Raw genomic sequence first — 22,422 nt, 5'->3', positions numbered from 1 at the left:
TTCACCTTCAGGAACCTGGATGTGACCCTGAACACTGGCATGCCCGGTGGCACCTACTGCGACGTCATTTCTGGCCAGAAAGAAGGAAGCAGGTGCACTGGTAAGCAGATCCATGTCGGAGGTGATGGCCGCGCCCACTTCAAGATCAGCAACAGAGATGAGGACCCCTTTGTTGCTATTCATGCTGAGTCCAAGCTGTAAAAACATCATGTACAACTTCAACAATAAATCTTATGTTCAGACTTGAATGATGAACTTGATTGTAATGAGCCAAATTATTTTTGCCATTGACTTTAAGTTTACTTTTAACTTGCAGATCAAAAGAAAGGAAAGCCATACATTTCACAATGCTCAGAAAAAAAATTGCACTGTTGCGTGTGTAAGCAAAACCAACCGGGATGTGACTTCTGCATAACTGTTTCTCTTTGAACTGACTGCAGTATCACATACATAGAAAACACCAAGGGCTAAGAAGTTTTGGTAATTTACTATTGAACGTATAACCTTAACATCCCTCTACAGTAACTCCCTACTGAGTAAATAAAATAAAAATTCAGCCTCCGCCATTGATGCATTCACACAGAGAAAGAACAAAGTTAAACATCACAAATCCTGATAAAATTGTACAGGCCTGTTGAGCTATCAACTGTTCTCCCCATTCATAGCAGCTGTCATGTGTGAGAGGGGCTGCATCATTTGCAAAGTGTCAGTGCCTACATCTATATTTGCAAAATTAAGGGGCAACAGATGGACAGGTCCGCGTTACACCTGGAACATGAATTTAGTGCTGTCATTTCCAAATTTCAAAAGCAAAGAGTTATCAACATTGATTGCATATTATTTAGCCTTGAATATTTAACCTCAACAAAAACAATTCAGATGGAGTTTCACCACTGAATCAGACACCATGCTATCTGGGATACTTAAACACTCTGTATAGGGCAAGAATTCTCAGCTATACTTCCCTTTAGTATATCTCAATCAAAATATTAAGTACAAGTATAAGCAAAATATACTTTGACTTTTTTTTATACTTGTCAGTATAAGCCAAGTATTCATAAGTATACTCTTGGTAAGTTTATCTCTGATAAGTACATAAAAAGTAAACTGAAAGTATACTCTCTTATTTTTTAGTTAAAAGGAAGTATACTAATAGCATACTTGAATAAACTTCTTTTTTGTAAGGGTAGTGTTACTATTGAATCATTGAAATTACCACCACATGACAAGGCAGATGTGATCCTTTGAACTTTGAGTTTCAGTTTGTTTTGACCTGCAGAGAAGATCAGGCATTTGCAGCTCTAGTAAGTCCTTAAAAACTCTCCAGCTAATTCAGAATGCAGCAGCATGTGTACTAACAGGAACTAAGAAACGAGATCATATTTCTCCTGTTTTAGCTTCTCTGCACTGGCTCCCTGTAAAATCCAGAATTGAATTTAAAATCCTACTGTTAACTTATAAAGCTCTAAATGGTCAAGCTCCATCATATCTTAGTGAGCTCATAGTGCCATATTATCCCACCAGAACACTGCGCTCTGAGAACGCAGCGTTACTCGTGGTCCCTAAAGTCTCCAAAAGTAGATCAGGAGCTAGAGCCTTCAGCTATCAGGCTCATCTCCTGTGGAATCATCTTCCTGTTACGGTCCGGGAGGCAGACACCATCTCCACATTTAAGACTAGACTTAAGACTTTCCTCTTTGATAAAGCTTATAGTTAGGGCTGGCTCAGGCTTGCCCTGTACCAGCCCCTAGTTAGGCTGACTTAGGCCTAGTCTGCTGGAGGACCCCCCCATAATACACCGGGCACCTTCTCTCCTTCTCTCTCTCTCTCTCGTATTCTATTACTGCATCTTGCTAACTCGGCCATTCTGGATGTCACTAACTCGGCTTCTTCTCCGGAGCCTTTGTGCTCCACTGTCTCTCAGATTAACTCATACCGCAGCGGTGCCTGGACAGCGTGACGTGTGTGGTTGTGCTGCTGCCGTGGTCCTGCCAGATGCCTCCTGCTGCTGCTGCCATCATTAGTCATTAGTCATACTTCTACTGTTATTATACACATATGACTATTGTCACACATGTATACTGCCAGGTATTAATACATACTTTCAACATATTGTACCACAGTAGCCAGAACTATAACTATAATATTATTACTTTCAATAATGTTGTTGTAAGCTACTGTCATTACCTGCATCTCTCTCTCTCTCTCTCTCTCTCTCTCTCTGTCTCATTGTGTCATGCGGATTACTGTTAATTTATTATGCTGATCTGTTCTGTACGACATCTATTGCACGTCTGTCCGTCCTGGAAGAGGGATCCCTCCTCAGTTGCTCTTCCTGAGGTTTCTACCATTTTTTTTCCCCGTTAAAGGGGTTTTTTTGGGGAGTTTTTCCTTATCCGCTGCGAGGGTCACAAGGACAGAGGGATGTCGTATGCTGTAAAGCCCTGTGAGGCAAATTGAGATTTGTGATATTGGGCTTTATAAATAAAATTGATTGATTGATTGATTGATTGACTGACAGTGGCAATATTGAGAACTATGGGGATGCCAGTCAGGTAATGAATGTTACTCAAAAACACTGATTTAATCATGTAATTTTTTGGCTTATTATTATTGTTAAATTTTACAGTACTTTTTCATCCCATTCAAGGACCCATACAAGGAACCGTTCCTATCACAATAATGGATTTTGAACACGAAGAATAATTAAACTGCGATCTAAATGCATACTTACTGCTCCAGGTGCGTGACTGTCGTCTGGTTGGTCTGTTTGACCTCGCCCTGGAGAAAGAGTACGTCCGGGGCAAGGTGGCCGACTTCATGAACAAGCTGATTGACATGGGTGTGGCTGGATTCAGAGTGGATGCCTGCAAACACAAGTGGCCCAGTGACCTGTCTGCCGTTTACGGTCGCCTGCACAACCTCAACACCAAGTGGTTCCCTGGTTGTTCCAGACCTTTCATCTTCCAGGAGTTAAGTTGTTTTATGTTTTTTTTCCTAAGTTTACTTGATTTCCACACAGAAATGCTAAAATATGTAATAATGACAGAAGAAAAAAAATTGTCATATTGTAGCTACGCCCACTATTCCCATCATGCTGGACTGAGTAGCTTGCAGTTTGCTGTTTTTTGTTTCACAATGCAAATGTCATTTTTTTGTTATTGTCCATAGTGTGTCTGTTTATAGTTTGCACCATTAGTGAGTTGGCTATTATTTTCATTTGTTACATGTCAATAGAGATTGACAATGTTCGTAACTACTTCTTGTTTTTGTTTTTGTTTTTTTAAAGGGTTTTTTTGGGGGGGAGTTTTTCCTTATCTGTTTTGAGGGTCCAAAGGACAGAGGGATGTCATATGCTGTTAAGCCCTCTGAGGCAAATTGTTATTTGTGGTATTGGGCTTTATAAATAAAACTGATCGAATTGATTTATTGTCTGCTGTGAAATAGAGGGTGTCACATTGGTGTCAGAAGGGGCATTCTTTATGCGCAAGACAAAAAGAAGGAACCTGTATAAATAATATGGCAACAAAGAAAGAGGGGAAATTCCAGATGATGGAAAACTTTATTCAAAGGATCTGTGAAGACTTACCTCATAGCAACCACTGTGCCCTCCCTGTGTTGAGGCCTCAACTCCAGAAAGCGGAACAGCATCCCCAGATGGTGCCAGTGCTCAAAAGCTTCTTTACTTGGGTGCAGTGAGAACACTCCCTTTCATCATCCTGGAGGCTTGCTGGGAGTGGAAACTAGCCATGCTACCCGACCCACTGTCGCTGAGGAGGTCCAGCTTGGAGCTCGTAGTCGACAAGTGGCTGCAGACATCACCAGTGTTCCACCGCAACCACTGCAATGCAGCCAGCCCCTGCCACAGTAGAGATAGTGCCCCCCACCCCCCCAAAGTTTATATTCAAGCTGCCACGGTGTGCCAGCACGGTGCCACCAGAGCCCTAAGTCACCAAGGTCAGGTGGGCAGCATGGCAAAATGGTTGGAGCACTGAGGAGACACCTGACCATATGGTCCTGGCCCAAGAAGACAAGGTGCTTCAGGTATTACTGGACCTGATGCCAGTCCAGCAGCAGGACTATGTACCCTTGGCAGGGGCACTGGAGAGATGCTTTGGTCAACAGACCTCGACAGACAGCATGCGTAACCAGTCGTTTCACTGGCGCCACAGAGAGGGCGAAATCCTGGGAGCATATGTTGCAGACTTCAATAGACAACGTGGGTACCCCACCTTTGACCCAGCTGCATGCGAGGAACTAGCCCTGGACGCCTTCATACAGGGGCTCACACCAGAACAGCGGAAGGAGCATCTCCACATCCCAGCCCCAATAACCTTCAATGGGGCCCTGGAGGAGGCAGAGAGAGTGGAGGCAGTGCTGAGGCCACAACATCCAATAAGACACCAGGTGCGACAAGCTGAAATCAGTGATGAGGAGCCAGATGAAATGAGAGGGACTGTCTGCCAGAGTATGTCGCTCCGCATGTCAGCGTGGGTTTGGCTGTGCTACCATTGTGGGGAAGTAGGACACATAGTGAGAGACTGCCGTGCACTGGCTCCCTGCTGTCCCAGCTGGACACACAGTCAGGAAACTAGGAATGGGTGGCACCATAGGGAGACAATCTCCACCGAGGGTGATTGCCAGATTGGTTGACTGGGTCATGCCCATGGACTTTTCCTCCTCTATTTCATTGATGGACAACCTTGCCGGGCCTTATAGACACTGGTTCCACCATTTCCACCTGGCAGCCCTGTGTTGACTACCAAAGACTGAACTGACTTCCCCTCTTCCCTGCATCAATGATGCCCTGGGCCACATTGCAGGATCACAGTGGTTCAGCTACCTTGCACTGCAGAGCAGCTGGAGTTGATGCCAGAGGCCAGGCATTTACCTTTGGCCAAGGTCTCTGGCAGTTCCGTGTGATGCCCTTCAGGCTCCGCAACACCCCTTCCACATTTGAGAGGCTGATGAAGATGGTGCTGGTTCAGAGCCCCTGAAGCTCAGATCCACCAAACTCTTTCTTGTCCTCTGTGAAGTGAAAGCTGTCACAATATACTGATGCATATGTCATCTTGTTGAATGTCCTTATCTCACCTCGGCGTCTGATAGTTGTGTTTTTGACTTGTTTAACTTGCTGAACCAAAAGGCTGGATGAACTTATATCAACTTGGCAAACATGGCCCCACCCAAAACAAAATGCTCCCAGTAAAAGTAATTCCTGTACATACCAGGATGTGATTGGATGAGTACTAACTACAGACATGACCAATATTTATTGTATGACTAATAGCACAAAAAAGCAGTCAACAGAGCTGTCAACTCAAATAGCAAAGGTAGTAAACAGCCAAAATAAGTGTGCTCTGTCTTCACTTACAACATGAATGTTTAACAGGAGAAATATGGTTCTTGTTGCTGTTGAATAAAAAAATAAATAAATAAAAAAGTCTTACTAATGGTATTACTTTTGGTCAATCCACCATATTCACCATATTCACTGATATGGTGCAGCTAATCCAAACCATCTCTATTTTGAATAGTATGGCCTAGTCGATACCCATTGGTAGCTCTGTCACCTTCTACCTATGCCAATCCTCAATGCCTATGTGCAGTTACATAGATTGACCACGTCAGTGAGTAGAAAAATGTGGGACAGACTGAATGACTGACTGACAGAATGACACACTGACAGTTTCCGTGATTATGTACAGCATACCATACCATGATTTAGTCATACCAAAAATTAGAAAAAAAAAAAAAAAAAAAAAAAAAAAAATTCGGCCACAGGGGGAGCCACAGCGATCGGTCGCATTTTAGCCATTTTTAAGCATTTTTCTGGCCACTGAGTTGCCAATTAGGGGTACATTTCTCCAGTCACCTTGAGGCCTGTTCACATATCTACCAAGTTTAGTAAAAATGTTCATATGCCTACAAAGTTGCGTGGTGATCGGTGAAACCCTTGAGATGTTATACACCTTTATGTGATGAGCCACGCCCTCCGCAATATTCATTGCCTTATAGAAGCTCAGTTTTAGTAAGTTTTCAACTTTTGCCAAGAAGGAACTTTAGATATTGGTCCCTAGATTATGTTCACCGAGTTTCATGCAGATCGGTCAAACTTCCTAGGAAGAGATCGATTTGAAGTGTTTCTCAAAAAATTCAAAATGGCGGAAAATCTATATCACTGGAAGTTATGGGTTCTTGAGGCAAATTTGTTCCTCATGAGGAGAGGCATCTCTGTTCAAAGTTTCATGTCTCTACGACATACGGGGCATGAGATATGCCCATTCAAAGTTTGCGATTTCAGTCGGTTGCTATAGCGCCCCCCTTTGGCCAACTGATGTAATATTGCTTCATTCACATCCTCCCATGACCCTCTACCACTGTGCCAAATTTCACATGGATTGACCAAGTCAGTGAAGAGAAAAACGTGGAACAGACACACAGACAGAGTTTTCGTCATTATATAGGAAGATGATGTGGCCTATGTGTTGATTTCCCTTTAGGTTATTGATTTGGGAGGTGAGCCCATCACATCTAGTGAGTACTTCCATCTGGGAAGGGTGAGTGAGTTCAAATATGGCGCCAAACTGGGAACTGTCTTCAGAAAATGGAACAGCAAGAAGCTGTCTTACACCAAGTACGTGTACATCTGTCGGTGTGCCTGAATTATGATGTTTAGAATATTTATTTAAACATGAGATCAATCTCATTTTCTGCATGAATTGCTGGATTGGATATATAGTTTTTTTAAGTGTTAATTGTGACAAAATGAATTGATTAGAACTGGTAGAACATTTTGTCCAAACTCGGATGTTTTAGAGGTGATCTCCTCATTAGTTAAGTTGTATACTTGTGTGCAGGACCTGGGGAGAGGGATGGGGTTTCATGCCCAATGGCAATGCTCTCGTCTTTGTTGACAACCACGACAACCAGAGAGGCCACGGTGCCGGTGGTGCATCCATTGTCACCTTCTGGGACTCCAGGCTCTACAAGATGGCTGTCGGCTACATGCTGGCCCACCCTTACGGAGTAGCCAGAGTGATGTCTAGCTTCCGCTGGAACCGAAACATTGTCAATGGAAAGGTAGATTCTTCATTAAGAATGATGATAAAATGCAAGTTAAAGTAAGTATTTGGAACTATTTTTGTTAAACTCATTGATCCATCATTATTTTGAAGGATCAGAATGACTGGATGGGCCCTCCCAGCCATGGTGATGGATCCACCAAGCCTGTTCCCATCAACCCTGACCAGACCTGTGGAGACGGATGGGTGTGTGAGCACAGATGGCGTCAGATCAAGTGAGTCTTCAGAAAGACAAGAGACAGGAAACTGTTGACTGTGCACACAGAGCATTCACTTCTGCTTGGTCATATGGATGTGTCAACTATGTACATCATGCTTTATGATTTTATTTTGTCATATCTCCCTTTTAGGAGCATGGTTATTTTCCGCAATGTGGTCAATGGACTGCCTCACTCCAACTGGTGGGACAACCAGAGCAACCAGGTTGCCTTTGGTCGTGGTAATCGTGGATTCATTGTCTTCAACAATGATGACTGGTAAGGACCATGTACTCTGTACAGAGGCCCAGAGGGGCAAGTGACAAAAAACTTGGGGTGATGCATTCTCTGAGTCTGATTGAAACTGTTTTCTCTCCTGTGTTTATGACTTAAGAACAGATTAAAAAAAGGGTTGGCCAGGATAATCTTTCTGCACTCTGCACACACAATGTATGTACCTTGTGTCTAGCGTGTATGAAGAAACATGAATGCTTTAAGTCCCAAATACAACATGGGGTAGTGGTACACTTCAGCCTCCTGTGGCCAAAATAAGAACTACACCTGTTCCCACTTGACAAAATGTAACCCAGAAAAATGATCCTGGAAAAAGTTCTTTCCCCACCTGTTCACCATAAACACAGGGGAAAAAAAACAATTCAGATCCAACTATGAAAAACGTCCAACAAATAATACAACAGTATTATTTCTCTTGCCTTAATAGAAAATACAGCTAAATAAGAGGGAGATCCTCTCAGCATCAGTAACACTGCAGTTTATTGTGGCATTGTGGTGGTTTTACAAACAGCATGTACTTTGTCTTCACCTTCAGGAACCTGGATGTGACCCTGAACACTGGCATGCCCGGTGGCACCTACTGCGACGTCATTTCTGGCCAGAAAGAAGGAAGCAGGTGCACTGGTAAGCAGATCCATGTCGGAGGTGATGGCCGCGCCCACTTCAAGATCAGCAACAGAGATGAGGACCCCTTTGTTGCTATTCATGCTGAGTCCAAGCTGTAAAAACATCATGTACAACTTCAACAATAAATCTTATGTTCAGACTTGAATGATGAACTTGATTGTAATAAGCCAAATTATTTTTGCCATTGACTTTAAGTTTACTTTTAACTTGCAGATCAAAAGAAAGGAAAGCCATACATTTCACAATGCTCAGAAAAAAAATTGCACTGTTGCATGTGTAAGCAAAACCAACCGGGATGTGACTTCTGCATAACTGTTTCTCTTTGAACTGACTGCAGTATCACATACATAGAAAACACCAAGGGCTAAGAAGTTTTGGTAATTTACTATTGAACGTATAACCTTAACATCCCTCTACAGTAACTCCCTACTGAGTGAAAAAATATAAAAATTCAGCCTCCGCCATTGATGCATTCACACAGAGAAAGAACAAAAATAAACATCACAAATCCTGATAAAATTGTACAGGCCTGTTGAGCTATCAACTGTTCTCCCCATTCATAGCAGCTGTCATGTGTGAGAGGGGCTGCATCATTTGCAAAGTGTCAATGCCTACATCTATATTTGCAAAATTAAAGGGCGACATAGATGAATCACCGATATGCAGAAAATGTGTCCATCTGTTAGTCAAATCTGGTCAGAGCAGGCATGAAGAACTATATGAAAACAGTCAGTCCACTGTTTGACCATCAACTGTTCAAAAAGTAGTTCAAACTTCAAGTTTTCCTTAAAGGCCCTTGCAGTGACAACGGTTCTGCCGCCATTGTGGGAAGTTACTTGATATTTAAAAGGCTAATAAGCTGTGAGAAATTTTGAACACTGAAGGCCAGGGTAACAAGAGTTACAGTATAAAATCCAGTAATGTTCAGAACAGTAATTTGCTTCTCAAACAATACTAATAAACCAAAGGTAGAGTCAGACTTACAGTAAATTGAAATGGTTTGCTAACTTCTGTCCCCTTTATCAACAATGCTACCATAAGTAGGAAGCTAATTTGGCAGACATGCTAATGTTTGTAGCTTACAATAGCAGATACACACTGGAGTCTTTCTTACACCCACTGCAAAGCTGCACATAGCTCAGGGCAACTGTCATTGCTAGCGTTAGACCAACACAGTTGTCATTTTCATGGTCAGCACCCACTTCCTGTAAGTGGCAAATGTACTTGCACCCATCTGTGTGCCCATGGGCGTGTCGGTCTTAAAATGAAGTGTGTTCAGGGGCATTGCTGGCACATCGCTATTTTGAACCTGATCTGGCGTCAGTGATACAACACAGTTATCTTCCTGCCATTTAAAGAGTGCATTATTCAGATAGTAATATGCACCTACATAGGTGGGTTCACAACACTTGTACACTTCCGCTTGATGCACACAAACAGGGACGCACAGGTGGAGGTGGGTGAAAGAAAATACATTTTTGTTGGGGAAAATCCTCCTTACATTCTTGAAAATGTGAACATAGCAGAGACGAGAGCAGAGCTGCAGAACTGCTGTCTGACCCCCATTAAGAGAGATGCTGTGTGAATTTATCCATGAGGAACAGCCTAACTTAATTATTTCAGAAGCTAAAAGTTTTGTTCTGTTTGTAACATCTATAAGTCAGTCCCCCCCAGGATCCTGCAGGCTTTTTTCAGGACTGTTGCGGCCTAAAATGCCTGATTTTGCTGCAGCTTTTCTAAAAAATTGCAATGAAAGGTGCAATGTTTTATGCATAATTGTTGAAGAGACATTGCATGAAATTGCAGGAGACAATGAAAATTACAAAAAAGTTTGGGTTTTTTTGCTTTGTTTTGTAATACTCATTAAAAACACAGGGAACTTGTTCCAGGGGGAATACAACTGAACTCTGGTCTGAGTGTTTCTAAAAAGGCTCAGGATCACAAAATTCTAAGAAAATATGCCTTATTTTTGGAATGCCCCCCAGATGTACTTCTTTTTTTACAAAAGCAAAATCTTTCTGATTTACAGTTGAATGAACTGAATTTGAAAATATCTGTCAGTGGCTGCCAGACGTTCACATTTCGAAAAGTTAATTTCCCATCCTGGCACACATGTATTAACACACACGCACACAGCTTGTCACGCAACCACACCTCTCTAACTTTGCAATCATAATATGCTAACATTACTTCCAACTATGCATATTTGATCTAACTTAAGTGTTTCAGCACTTGCAACAGATTTGGATGCAATAGGCGCTGTTACGATGATTTGTCTGATCTTTGGTCTGCTAGTTACAGCTATTCTCCGAATATGTTTCACAGTAGAAAAGAGTTTGTCAATTGATGACTTTGGTTTGTGTACCACCCCAATAATGCACAGGGTGCAAAACAGTTTACCCTTGCTTTCATGAAGAACATCTGGGAATTGTTTTGCACAATCTTTAGCAGTAATTGTTGTTGGTATATGTGAGACTTTAGAATCGCACGTCTGCATCTTCATACCATAAACACGGGAGTGAATTCTGTGACGTACATCCATTGTAAGGGGATTGCTATGATTATGCAACTCACAGGAGCTGGTCAAAATTGCGGAAAAGTTGCTGTGATTGGACAAAACTGCACGGTCACGCAGAATTTACAGAGATTGGTTGAATTTGCGTTAATTGTTATGATCGCAACATCGTGCATTCCTGGAGGGACTGATAAGTTTATCACTATAGTTTTAAGTTTTGCTCCTTAAATGTTTCACGATATTTGCTGCAGTGACATTACTGCTTGTACTACACTACTCTCAGCAGAAAACAGCTAGCTTCTAAAGTTAATCTTGATCTTGATCTCCAGTTTGCCAAATCATCAACCATGTAAATAGCTATGCGCCAGGTGCTCTCTAATTGAATCTTTGACTGGTTGAATTGATGTTTGCCCAGAACACACCTATGGTTATTTAAGGGACTAAATACAACCCCTTTTCCCCTTGCACCCTGCTTGCACCTCACTTTGCACCCAGATTATGTGCATTTTTTTGCATCAGCAAAAGTAGAGCCGGACCCGCCCTAAATGCACTTTAGACCATGCACTATAGATGAGTTAAATAGAGCCTACTGATTATCCCATTCCTTACACCTTTGCTCTTATGCTTTAGCTTTGTAAAAACTAAAAACAAGGCTTCAGGCTCTAATGAGTATTCTTATCAGAGCCACATGCTGCTGTTATGATTGGAGTGATTTAGTGAATGGTCAGTTATGAACAACAAAGAAATGGTTTAATTATTGAATTATGAGTGTTTCTTTTTCTTAAAAAAAACCCTGCTTTTCAAAAGCTGTTTTATGTGACAGTTACACGGTCAGTGAGTTTCCTGAGCAAGACCTGCGATGCCTGCGAATGTCCTTCCCGCATTGTGTATTCTTCTCCTCCACTGGGACGACTCCATGCCATCGCGCTGCAGCCACTTCAGTTTCACCTGAGTGCAACGCTGGCATCCATCATTAGGGCAGCGCTGGGGCCCAGAGGGCCAATGAGCCAACTCTCCATCCTTACTTCCTCACTCTCTCCCTCTCTGCCCATCTCCCTGCCCCGTCACCCTCACTTTCTCCCTGTGTCCCCCTTCCAAACCCACCTACTGAGTTCCTGCCGTCAGCAGCTCTGGACCGGTGACAGTGGAGTGCCAGCCACCAGAGGTGAGACAGCAAAGGTGATGCCTGCCAGAACATTCAGCTCATCTCGGTTGTCATGGCAACATGACCCATGAGTAGAGAAAACCTGGGAAAGTCTTTAATGCCTCACGGAAAGGATAAGACATACGTAGCACTGACTCACATGTACTCAGTGTAAACACGGACAGATTGTAATGCATACTCAAATTACACAGATAGATGTGTTAGACCACTTCAGAGTCTCGATCAAGACATTCAGATTTGAATTCAACGCAAGGGTAATATATTGGTTATACTGTACTCCTGCATTCTGCTCACCTCTGAGAGTATCTGAAGCTTTGCCGTTGTGTATTGCGATCAAATTTACAGCACCGCGCGCCGGGGTGATGAATCTTTGTTCACAAAATGTGCGAGCAAGAAAGTCAAAGTGACAGAGAGTGCAGGAGAAGGATGGAAGGAGACCTTAGCATTGGACTAGCCTCAACATATTGTGACTGCTAAATTATTGACCCTCTCTCCATCTTTTGGTCCGGCAGCTGTGAGGGCCTGTACCTTCCGATTAGCTGCAGAGATGTCAGTGTAGCAGACCGGGGTCTTTGGTCCTGTCATCCTCACTGATGCTTTGTGACATGGCTGTCAACGGTGTCCCCATCCTGTTTCATATTTCATATGGTGCACCAGACCTGCCTGTCACATCACCCAAGGAGAAAGACAGTCATCAACTTAAAGACGAAGCAACTGAGTTTTCGGATCTATTCAGCTGTCTCTCACAGTGCTCTGAGAAAGTCAAAAAGACAGTGTAGGTGAGGTTCATGCAATGCTCTGGTGAAGACGACGAACAGGGCCTTTTCAACATTTTCACACACAATAATTTTTCAAATCAATCCTAAATAGTTACCTTTATGTTAAGTAGTTTGAACAAAGAAAAAATGTTGGCTTAAGTGGGCATCATTTCACTCTAATGATGACAGCTGTCTGATTGGTGCCGACAGTTTACTTGATGCAGTAACCATGAACACAGCACATCATGATATCACTGAGCCAAGTGGTACCTGGTAACATTCAGCTTTACATCACATGGGGGCAGTAATGAAGCAAGAACTGTGAAACAGGAGCTTCTCCAAAACAGAATTAAAAAGGTCCACAAGACATTTTGCTCTCTGTGAAATTTATTTCCTCACTGCTTGAAATTCAACGCAGAGTTATTCAAGATGCGAAAAGAATCCATGATTGATGTTTAATTCGAAGAATTGAGCATGAATTATATATACTGTCAATGACAGTATAAAAGAGGTGAATGATGTATGACCGTATTTCTCATACAAACTTAATACATGCAAAACTGCATAATGTTGTGCTGCCAGTGTTTGCTCCCAGCAGATACCGACCCTGCTTTCATTGTCCGTTAATGTGAGCAGTGCATTGTTTATTTGTATGTATGATATTAACATCAAATTGTTCAACTAATCATTGTGACATAGCGCAGAGAGGTATCGATCCCTGAGCACTCGACAGGAATCTTCACCCATTTTATGGTCACTGATGAGTCTTGTCAAGCTTCCAGCCTCCTCAGCTTAAAGCTGTCACTCCATATCTGTATGTAGTGACCTTAATAAAATGGCAACATGCTATAGCAACTTATATTTACAGATGGACTATTTATGCATCTGACTGAATATTTTTCATACTCTTATATCATGTCAGTGTTGACTTAGCCTCCTTATGTTGTTTATATTGTATTTATGTGTTTGTGCTGCCTTTGTTGGCCAGATCTTTCATAAAAAAGGGGGATTTTAATCTCAATTACTATATTTTTTCCTACAAATGAAAGTGAAATTAAATGAATGTGGATGTAATCACCAGTCCTGGCGAAACTACTTTAAAAGCTACCAATTACTTCACACTAGAAGAAGTTGAACCAGAGCAAAGCTACCTAGGGAGAAATCTAGTTTGGTTAACAAAAGCTTACTAGTAAAAGTAATTAGAACTACCTCATTAAGAAATAAAAAGAAAGAAAAGATCAAATTGACAATGTATGTGTTACAAAATTATAACAAAATACAAGACAAAAAAGTGACATAAAATGCAACTCAGCTGAGTTTATTTAAAAAAAAAAGTCTATTTATTCACAGGTCATACATAACCCAAATAAATAAAATAAATAAAAAATAAAATACAATAAAATAAAATACCCCACTATTCATGGGAAAGTTTAAGGAATGCCAGCTTTGGTTTTGTACACAATGTCCATCAGTCAGACACCTGCCTTCCAGAAACTAGAGTCCAGATGGGGGCATTGCAACGAGCAGGAATACTAGCCACCTAACTTCTAAAACAGCATGCAATAACTCCTCTGAACATCTATTAATCCATCCATTTTCTAACCGCTTATCCTCTTGAGGGTCGCGGGGGGGCTGGAGCCTATCCCAGCTGACATTGGGCGAGAGGCAGGGTACACCCTGGACAGGTCGCCAGACTATACAGGGCTGACACATAGAGACAGACAACCATTCACACTCACATTCACACCTACGGACAATTTAGAGTCACCAGTTAACCTGCATGTCTTTGGGAGGAAGCTGGAGTACCCGGAGAAAACCCATGCTGACACGGGGAGAACATGCAAACTCCACACAAGGGCTCCCTCCTGGGATCGAACCAGGAACCCTCTTGCTGTGAGGCGACAGTGCTAACCACCACACCACCGTGCCGCCCCACATCTGTTAATAGATAGCGATAATCAATACTTATGACTAATTAACACCTAATATATTAAAGTTTAGTTTTACAGATTCTGCCTGACAAATGCATTTCCTGGGAACCCCTTAATAGTGATCAGGATGAAAGAAAAAGTGGGTGGGGCTGGTAAAAGGTGGTGTTATCACAGTAGAGAAGCGATGGTAAAATAATAATAATAATAATAATAATAAATAACTTCCTTTTTAATGAGTTTCAGTATTTAATTACACAAAAAATGGCAAAACGTAATATAAGAACTTGGATCATTATGCAAATATAACTGTAGTTGAAATACCAGCAAGCTACTGCAAAATGTAATTAAACTACTAGTTAAATTACATGTAGTTCACTTCTTCCCAACACTGGTAATTATAAACTACAAGACACATATTTGTAAGAAGTGTCAAACTGGCATATAATCATTTGTACACAGTGTATGTTGTATGTGATAAGCATATTCCTAAAAAAAACAAAGCATCATACAAGTACACTGATCCAAAACAAAAGTTTATAGCACCCACATACAGTTAGATGCTGTATACTATAGTAATTCAGTCAAATTAATAGAATCAGCAGCGCCAAAATGGAATCTTTTCCCCTCAAACCACAGTTTCCAATTTAATCCTGTGACAGAGAATAGAAAATAGCATGAAATTGTGTTGATACATTAGTTCATTGGTCTGTGTCACAGTTACCCTTTTCCAACACCTTTGCTGTCCTTGCAGTGAGCTTATTCATATACCCCCCACCAACAGATTATACAGCGGCACACAGAGCAACGTGAAGGTTGGCCTTTTGTGTCCTCATACATTTCTCTGCTTTAGTCTTTAATGATATCATTGCCTGGCTAAGTCATCTTTTATAGCTGACACCCCACAGGGTGGCAAATATTTAGTCTATGCATGTGTGTGTGTGTGTGTGTGTGTGTGGTCTGTACCTCGGGCTGCCTAAATGTAGACTGTGACAAGCCCTGAGTCTTATAACCAGACTTCTAATATGAAGCCAAAATACCACTATGTGAAACAGGCGCCCAGCGCAACTTTGAAATTGATAATTGAGACAAACTCATTCAGTCGCGGCTCATTTAATATAATGAGCAAAGTGAGCTGTTCAATTTGCATACTGATAAGATGCCTCCATCAGGATACATAACCCCCTCTCACAGATATTCACTGTGGATATTACATTTAATCAGAGCAGGGATTTACTTTACAAACCTACTCAGAGGAGTGCAAACTAAGGCTTTCAATTAGGCCATTGCCAGGTCTTAATCACCCCAAAGACAAATTGGGCAGTGGGTCAACAGCTTTCTGAGTCATGTTGCCAATAGAAGTGCCTTAGATACGGGGTTTAACACAGATCGAAAAGATTGGAAACACAAAGCACATTCGGTCTCTGGAATTGTTCCAGAAAGAAATCCTGTCTATTTCAGCAGCATTTATATTTCATGTGTTGGCTTTGGGATCTTATGTGAGGACCCCTTTCAGCTGTCACCCTTGTGCTTTCTTTATTGATCCCTGTTATTGCTGTGGAAGTCCCCTGCTGCTTGTGTTTGCTCCCTCACTCTCTCTCCCCATTCCAGCAGATTCCAATTGCACAGGTGCTCTGCCTGGCTGTTTGTGCTGCACATGGCGGTAAAGCAGAGACCAAAACAGTGATGGCAGCAGAGCTGGCTGGTCTAAATCACATGTTTGTGCAGTGGCTACAAGCACTGCTGGAGGAATTGGACCAGGGACGCAGCCCACGGCCTGGTTCCAGAGCCCACAGGCCTGTGGAGCAAGACTTTCTGAAAGGGAGCAGATGGTGACATGAATAGTGCAGCAGGTCCCGTCCACCCCCGCCCATTGCCTCGCGTGCAGCACATTACCTCAACAAACGCTTCTCATAATTGATGTGTTGGAATGGCCCCATCAACACTGGATTTTGCCGAGTGGCAGAATCATCAAGGTCATTACTGCCTCTGACATACTTACTATACTGTAATGCAGGGTCTGGGACTTCTTCAAGAGGAGCGGACTTCTTGAAACTTCTGAATAGTGTATGCAGCACTTGGGTGGAAGTTGGAGGTTTTAAAATTGGCTACCGGAAAAACTGTAGGTGCAGTTCTCATTAGGGCTACATTTTTCCATCACATTTTCTGTCCATATTATTTTTGTCTCTCGTGAGCGATTCAAAAACACTTTTCCCACCTAATTCCCTATCTGTCTACCAGGCGTTGTGGGTGGGGGGGGGGCCCACAGAAACACCTTAATTATACATGGCAGCCCTGGGCAACACATAACATTAAAGTTGCATAGCTTGGTTTAGACAGAGTATGTCAAAATCTGTTTTGTGACCCAGCCACCACCATATTCCCAGTTTAATTTATAAAAACACGGAGACGAGCAGTTTTCTGTTAAAACCATTTGGAAATGATGAACCTTGAATCAATTCTTATATTCTCCACATCAATATTTAACAGTCAACCTGATAACAGTTACAACAACTGTGTGTGCAGCCTGTGCACCACTACTGTACACACTGCATATGTTCATGGGAAAAAAGATGAAAACTGTGCCGTCTGTTGAAAGTAGCACAGACTGAAAAGGGATATCAGATGGAACAGTTTTTAATATAAAAATAATACTGACAACACAATTAGCAAAATGATCATTTTACGCAGGTTGCGTTGCCATAATTGTAATGGTACAGCATGTTCAGCCTATTTTAATGTCTGATTGGTGTAAAAGTAAATTCTACTGCATGCAGAATGTGAAACTGGTATTATTTGGATGGATTGCCATGCAAGGTGATACAGACACTCGTGCCTTTTCGTCTCCCTAAGGGTTCATTGTAATAACTTAAATGATACCTTAACTTTTTTATGCAGTGCTACAATCAGGTCAAAGTTTTTATTGTCCAATACTTGATTTATGAACAAACGCTTGAAAAATTATCAGTAATGAACCCCAAGCCTCCTCTGTACTTTGTGTTTTGCGCAAATTACCAAATATTAGCATGTTGACATAACATCTAAATATCATGCATGTTAGCAATGTCACTGTGAGCATGATTGCTGACTCTTAATTCAGGCTGCATAGAGCCAACTATGTCCACCTGCATGTTTGCTTGAAGCTATAGTTTGACATTTTGGAAATTTGCATAGTCAGATGAGATGATTTAGTGTCATGTCTGTACGGTGAATATGAAGCTGGAGCCAGCAGCTTAGCTCAGCTTCGCTTAGCCCCATGGAATCAGCGAAACCGTGCTGCTTTTATACTTAAGCTTTTGTACAAATTAAATGAAACATATCAGTATTCTGTCCTCAGTGTGTGTGTCTGTACACAAATTGACAGATAGTACACATGCATGAAGAGAAAGTCGGAGGCTGGAGTAAAGCAGAATGCCCTTTACTGTTGTTGTGATTCTCACTGAAAGATTTTTTGTAAAACTGAAATGATACGGAAAGATGGGACCAGTTTCTGGATGCTATTCAAACAACATTATGCATAAAAGGGCATGAAATGATGCCAATGATGGCTACAAATTGATGCACAAATACCACATTTATTTACTTGTATGTAAACAATCTGTAAATATCTTGAAATGCTGTAAATACTGAACAACAATATAAATTTTACTTACAGGCGGTGTTTTCCAAGACACAACGGAGGAAGGAAGAAAAAGATAAGGTAGCTGTAGCTGTAAGCTGACCACATGTCACAACTGAAGCATTTTCCCAATTCAGTCTTTAAGGACACATTCACACTGGAACTATTTAATCTGCTTTTAACGAACTCTAGTCCACTTCCACGGATAGTTCAGTTCGTTTGGAGTGGTGTGAACAGACCAAACGAGCAAATCCTGGTCCGCCTGAAAACTGGAGGTCTCGATTCACTTGCAAGTGAACCCTGTTGCAGTTCGCTTACAGTGGGAAATGCAAACAGACTATCCAGTGAACCAAAGACAGGAAGTGAACCAAAGAGAGGAAGTGACGTAGAGTGCAGTGCATTTTTGGTAGATAAGAAAAACAAAGACAATAGCGCACCAAGCCGGCTGAAGGGGATGGATTTCCGTTTTCGGTCCTGGCCAATCGATGAGCAGGGTTTTCTTCTTCCTCATGCTTTTTTTCTTCCTGGTCAGTGGTTGTTTCGGGCAATAGCGCCCCTAGACAAGCAGCTGTTGTAACTGCGTGACACTGTCCAGGCTGTTTGGTCTGCTTTAAAAAGTGCAGTGTGAATGTGAACTGAACCAAATGAGGGTGTGAAATTTTTCTGCATTCCCCGCCCTACTGAACCGAGCCCCCAGACTATCCCGGTGTGAATGTGCCCTAAATGATCACCTGACTGTGTCATGTGAATCAAACAACCAATCAAAACAGTAGCGGCAAATAACATGAAGATAATAGTGAATTACTCAAAAAGAAAAATAAATACTGAAAATAAATGAGAGAACAGGACAATTGCTATTGTGCGTTAGAGTTGCTGGAAAGCAGATGTTGTTATCTGTTAGGTTGGTTAGGCTAGCTGATTTCATCTGCTTCCAGTCTTTATGCTGAGCTAAGAGAAATGTTCCCTGGCTGTAGCTTCATATTTACTGTGCAGATATAACAGTGGTATCTTCTCATTCTTGGCTAAAAAGCAAATAAATGTTGAACTATTCCTTTAATAAACTTATTTTCACAACCTTCTTGGCCTTTAGTGTATAATTCCCTCCACCAGCCCATGTCCTCCTGAACTAGTTTGCTTTCTCCTCCTTTCTACGTGCAGGCTGCAGCATGTTGTGTTCATTGGTTACCATATTTGTTACGACTGCTGTTTACAGTAAGACTGTCCTTTGTGTACTGTATGCTTACCACGAAAATTGAATTAGCAAGCTTCCCTGCCAGCGTAGTTCATTGTAGGTTGTTGATAACTTGTCACTCACAATGCAGCACTCCCAAACAATGACCAGACGTGTACACCCAAGGGAAGATGTCACATTTCCCAGGGATATTAATGAGCTCCTCTGGATTTAAATCTGCATAGAGGAAAACAACAACAGGCAACCGGCCTCTCCAAGGTGAAACACAAGTGTTATTTTATTTATGCCCTAGCCATCTCCCAACTCCCTCCTTCTTTGTCTGCTCTCCCTGGGGAGCCAGGCCGCTGTGCCCCAGAAAGCTGACATACCCCGGCTGAGGGGAGCGGGAGCAATGGGGGGAGATGGGCAGCTTCGTGGTCACCCAGACAGAGCCGGCACTGAACACATGCAGCAGTTCTCCTCCTCTGCACCAACACACACTTTCTCTGAGCACGCGCTTGACCTTCAGAGACAGTGAGAGGGTTTGGTGGGCGAGTGCAGACTGAGAAAAGAGTCAACTTTTTATTGGGGAGATTTAGGGCGGGGCAAAGGGCGTTTTGAAGCTGGTGAATACATTTACGATTAAGGTTATTGAAATGGACAGGAGCTTAAATCTAGATTCTGCTGCTTTGTACTTTAAGCGTAAATACAGTAAGTCATTTCAAAATAAATATCATTTCAATATATATATTATGGGATAAGTGACATGTCTTTTCCCCTCTTTCTGAGAGCTGCTCCCCTTTCTGCCGAAGATTGATTGGCTGAGAGCTAGATTGACATGTCAACGACAGCCGCCCGGCAAACTAACCCTGTTAGGTCAATGCACCCTGACAGCTAGCTGACACCCCAATTTCCTGATGAGCTGCCTGCTGTGTGCTGTCTTTTAAGGAAAGCTTAAGACATCTTCTCCACCACCCTCCCTGTTCCCTCCTGCCTAATTTCTTTCCATCACTTGTCATCTGATTATGCGGCCGTTCACTTTGTTGTGTCAGCAGATGGAGAGGGGGTTAATGACTGGGGGCTGAGAGTGCCTCGGTACATGCCCGCCTCGCAGGACATGTAACTTCAGAGTAACTAATGGATTAAAAGAAGTGGGGGAGAGTGAGTGGTGTATGTCTGTGCATGTGTGACTTTAAAAAGCCATTTGCAACCTGTTTACATGCATGTTTTCTGTTTTCAGAATACTGCATGCTTAGAGATGGATGATGTCTCAATGATGCACAAATCAACAAAATTGCAAATGTATGAAAAAATATCTAATTGTATTTGTACTTGGATAGAAAACACATTCAAACCCATTTTCAAATGTAAGTGTGTTGTACACTAGTAGTATATAATACAATATTATAATATGTCTTCTGCCCTCACTATGTGTGTAGAAACACAGCTACTGCGTGCAGCAAGCTACACACTCCTGATAAAAGCTGCAGAGAGCAGTTGGCCTTTGAAGTTTTTTACTGAAAGCAAAACATTATTGTACAACAAATTCAATGATTGTGATTACAAATCAGAAAAAGATAGAACTAGAGACTATTTTGCAATGAATAACACCAGCAGCAACATGGTGATTCATGACTTAAAGGAGCAGTGTGTAAGCTGTAACCAGCTCAGACTTCTCCAGATTATGATTATGAGGTATTTACCCTGAGCCAAATTGTCTGCAGAGGTCTCCTCCTCTCCAAAAGAAACAGACCTGGTGATTTGAACCAATAAAAACACAGAATAAAGTAGTTTCACAATACAAATCAACGTTTCTTAATCGCTGTTTAGCATGTTGGAAACGCCATTAGCCTAGCATGTGGCTGATGTGTCTTCACTGTTTTTCTCTGATAACATAAGATCCAGACATTCAGGACCTGGTGATTCAAACAGGCAAAAACACTGAATAGAGCAGTTCACTTAAAAAAATAAAAAAATAAAGAGGGACTACTAACATGAAAGTACGAAAACACGACTGGCCCTAACTAGAGCTGTGCTTGGTTTGTCCGTTCTGGGCCACTGTATAAGAATGGCAATGCAACATGGCAGACTTCGTAGACAAGGACCTGCTCCCTATGTAGATATAAACAGGTAACGAAAACACAACAGTTCTTATTTTCAGGTAATTACACACTAAAGAAAACATACTTATTACATCATATTCCATTTTATCAGGCTAAATCCTACACACTAGACCTTTAAAACAAATGTGGGCCAGGTTATAAAGTGGGACGGTCCAATGGCCCCTTCCTTACTCCATACCCGCCTTCTTCCAGCTCCCTTGATCTGACTAGACCCTTCTTCAAACTCGGCCTTTATGGTGATCTCAACTGCACACCTACATGGTTGTGACACTATCCCTGTGATAAAATGTGTCCACAGTTAGACAGACAGACAGACAGACAGACAGATAGACAGATAGATAGATAGATAGATAGATAGATAGATAGATAGATAGATAGATAGATAGATAGATAGATGTCAGCGTGGGTTATCTCCGGGTACTCCGGCTTCCTCCCACAGTCCAAAGACATGCAGGTTGGGGATAGGTCCGTAACTGTCCGTAGGTGTGAATGTTGTCTGTCTCTATGTTTCAGCCCTGTGATAGTCTGGTGACCTGTCCAGGGTGTACCCCGCCTCTCACCCAATGTCAGCTGGGATAGGCTCCAGCCCCCCCGTGACCCTCAAGAGGATAAGCGGTTAGATAATGGATGGATGGATAGATAGATAGTGTATATCGTATGTCCAAAGTAACTGGCAATAAGTAAGTCACTCTGTCTGATGAGCCAATGTAATGTAATGGCACCCACACAGTAAACATCTAATAATGTTAATTTAATTTTCATGGTTTGATTCTTCTTGAATCCCCAGGTTTACACATTCAAAAAAGGCTCTCACCATATTTCATCAGTCTATACCCCCCTGACTGATGGCCCAACTTAATTATAGATAAAGAAGTTTAATGTGTAAATACGCCGCCACTGGCTGCTGTAATTACAGTGTTTGTGTGATTTGCAGATGTTT

General features: G+C 42.0%; 2 protein-coding genes across 4 annotated transcripts in view; both read left to right on the top strand.

Moving 5' to 3' along the window:
• Window positions 1-255, top strand: part of LOC117271891 (alpha-amylase) — a 31,229-nt gene extending 30,974 nt beyond the window's left edge. For all 3 annotated transcript variants that reach the window (XM_078173089.1, XM_078173090.1, XM_033650422.2), the window contains one exon: window positions 12-255. In XM_078173089.1, the coding sequence (XP_078029215.1) occupies window positions 12-201 (190 nt within the window). In that variant the 3' untranslated portion in view covers window positions 202-255. The remainder of the gene's footprint in view (window positions 1-11) is intronic.
• Window positions 256-4,011: 3,756 nt separating this feature from the next.
• Window positions 4,012-8,355, top strand: LOC117250642 (alpha-amylase-like). The gene is made up of 6 exons (XM_078172851.1): window positions 4,012-4,407; window positions 6,504-6,637; window positions 6,861-7,083; window positions 7,179-7,300; window positions 7,436-7,561; window positions 8,112-8,355. The coding sequence occupies exons 1-6, from the start codon at window positions 4,012-4,014 to the stop codon at window positions 8,299-8,301; spliced, it is 1,191 nt and encodes a 396-aa protein (XP_078028977.1). The 3' UTR covers window positions 8,302-8,355.
• Window positions 8,356-22,422: the final 14,067 nt, after the last annotated feature.

The sequence above is a fragment of the Epinephelus lanceolatus genome, chromosome 12, assembly GCF_041903045.1.
Source record: "Epinephelus lanceolatus isolate andai-2023 chromosome 12, ASM4190304v1, whole genome shotgun sequence".
NCBI lineage: Eukaryota > Metazoa > Chordata > Actinopteri > Perciformes > Serranidae > Epinephelus > Epinephelus lanceolatus.
This window is presented reverse-complemented; position numbering and strand designations above follow the sequence as displayed.